The sequence below is a fragment of the Nestor notabilis genome, unplaced genomic scaffold, assembly GCF_000696875.1.
Source record: "Nestor notabilis isolate BGI_N333 unplaced genomic scaffold, ASM69687v1 Scaffold16624, whole genome shotgun sequence".
Taxonomy (NCBI): domain Eukaryota; kingdom Metazoa; phylum Chordata; class Aves; order Psittaciformes; family Psittacidae; genus Nestor; species Nestor notabilis.
In genome coordinates this window covers 1-1,255 of record NW_009927031.1, presented here as the reverse complement: position 1 = coordinate 1,255, position 1,255 = coordinate 1, and the positions used below count along the sequence as shown (strand labels likewise).

The 1,255-nt window shown below is 61.3% G+C and overlaps 1 protein-coding gene across 1 annotated transcript; it reads left to right on the top strand.

The window, feature by feature from the left end:
* Positions 1-8: 8 nt before the first annotated feature.
* On the top strand, positions 9-1,169 carry LOC104400362 (protein unc-93 homolog B1-like; the record flags this gene model as incomplete). Its single annotated transcript, XM_010013873.1, has 6 exons — positions 9-129; positions 218-371; positions 444-605; positions 670-799; positions 873-966; positions 1,045-1,169. Coding segments are annotated over 6 exons (786 nt in total), but the record flags the coding sequence as incomplete, so codon positions are not given.
* Positions 1,170-1,255: the final 86 nt, after the last annotated feature.

Here is a 1,255-nt window from a genome sequence, read left to right as displayed (position 1 = left end):
TGGGTGCTCACCCCAACTACGACGAGGAGGAGGAGGAGCACAAGTTCTTCCGCCGCAAGCGCCTCGGGGTCATCAAGAACGTGTTGGCCGCCAGCCTGGCCGGGACCCTCACCTATGGGGTGTACCTGGGTATGGTCCTGCTGCTCCCCAGGGACCCCCAGTGTGGTTTTGGGGGGTCAAGGTGAGGGGTGACAGGCTCTGGACCCCCCTCCCCCAGGCCTGCTGCAGATGCAGCTGATCCTGCACTACGACGAGACGTACCGGGAGGTGAAGTACAGCAACATCCAACTGGAGGACATCGACCGCAAGGTGCTGATGGGCATCAACGTCACCCCCATCGCGGCGCTGCTCTATACACCCGTGCTCATCAGGTACAGCGCTCTCCACGCTGCCCAGCGGCATTCCCAATGGGAATCCATGCTTCCCTCTCCAATCCCTGGCAGGTTTTTTGGCATCAAGTGGGCCATGTTCCTCGCAGTGGGTATCTACGCCTTCTTCGTCTCCAGCAACTACTGGGAGCGCTACTACACGTTGGTGCCCTCAGCCGTGGCCATTGGGGTGGCCATCGTGCCCCTCTGGGCTTCCATGGGCAACTACATCACCAGGTAGGCAGCGGTGGGGTGGGTTTGGGGGTCTGGGTGGCACCAACTGACCCATCACGCCGTGTAGGATGGCCCAGAAGTACTACGAGCACGTCAACTACAAGGAGGAGCACGTGCAGAAGCAGCAGCGGGCACCACGAGGGGCCAGCGATGCCTACATCATCATCTTCCAGACCATCTTCTACGCCTGTTTCCATGTGAGTGTTGGCACAGGGAATGGGATGTGGTGGGCACCGTGGTGCTGAGCATCTCCTGCTCTCCATGTTGCAGTTGAGCTTCGTCTGCGCTCAGATGCCCATGCTCTTCTTCCTCAACAACTACCTCTACCAGCTCAACCACACGCTCTTTGGGGTCAAGCACTGCGGTGAGGACAGGGTGGTGAGGTGGGGTGGCATGGGGACCTCCTGATGGGGATGAGCCATGGTGTGTGCCCCCCCGGCAGGGACCCTGAGCCATGGCATGCTGCCTGGCTTCAACACCACGGTGCTGCAGAGCCTGCCCCGGAGCATCAACCTCATCGTGGTGGAGAGCGTGCTGATGGCGGCCGCCTTCCTCGCCATGCTGGTGGTGAGTGAGTGCTGGGGTGGGCAGGGACAGGGCACCAGCAGGGCCAACATCACCCCCATGGAACCGTGGAATCAACCAGGTTGGGA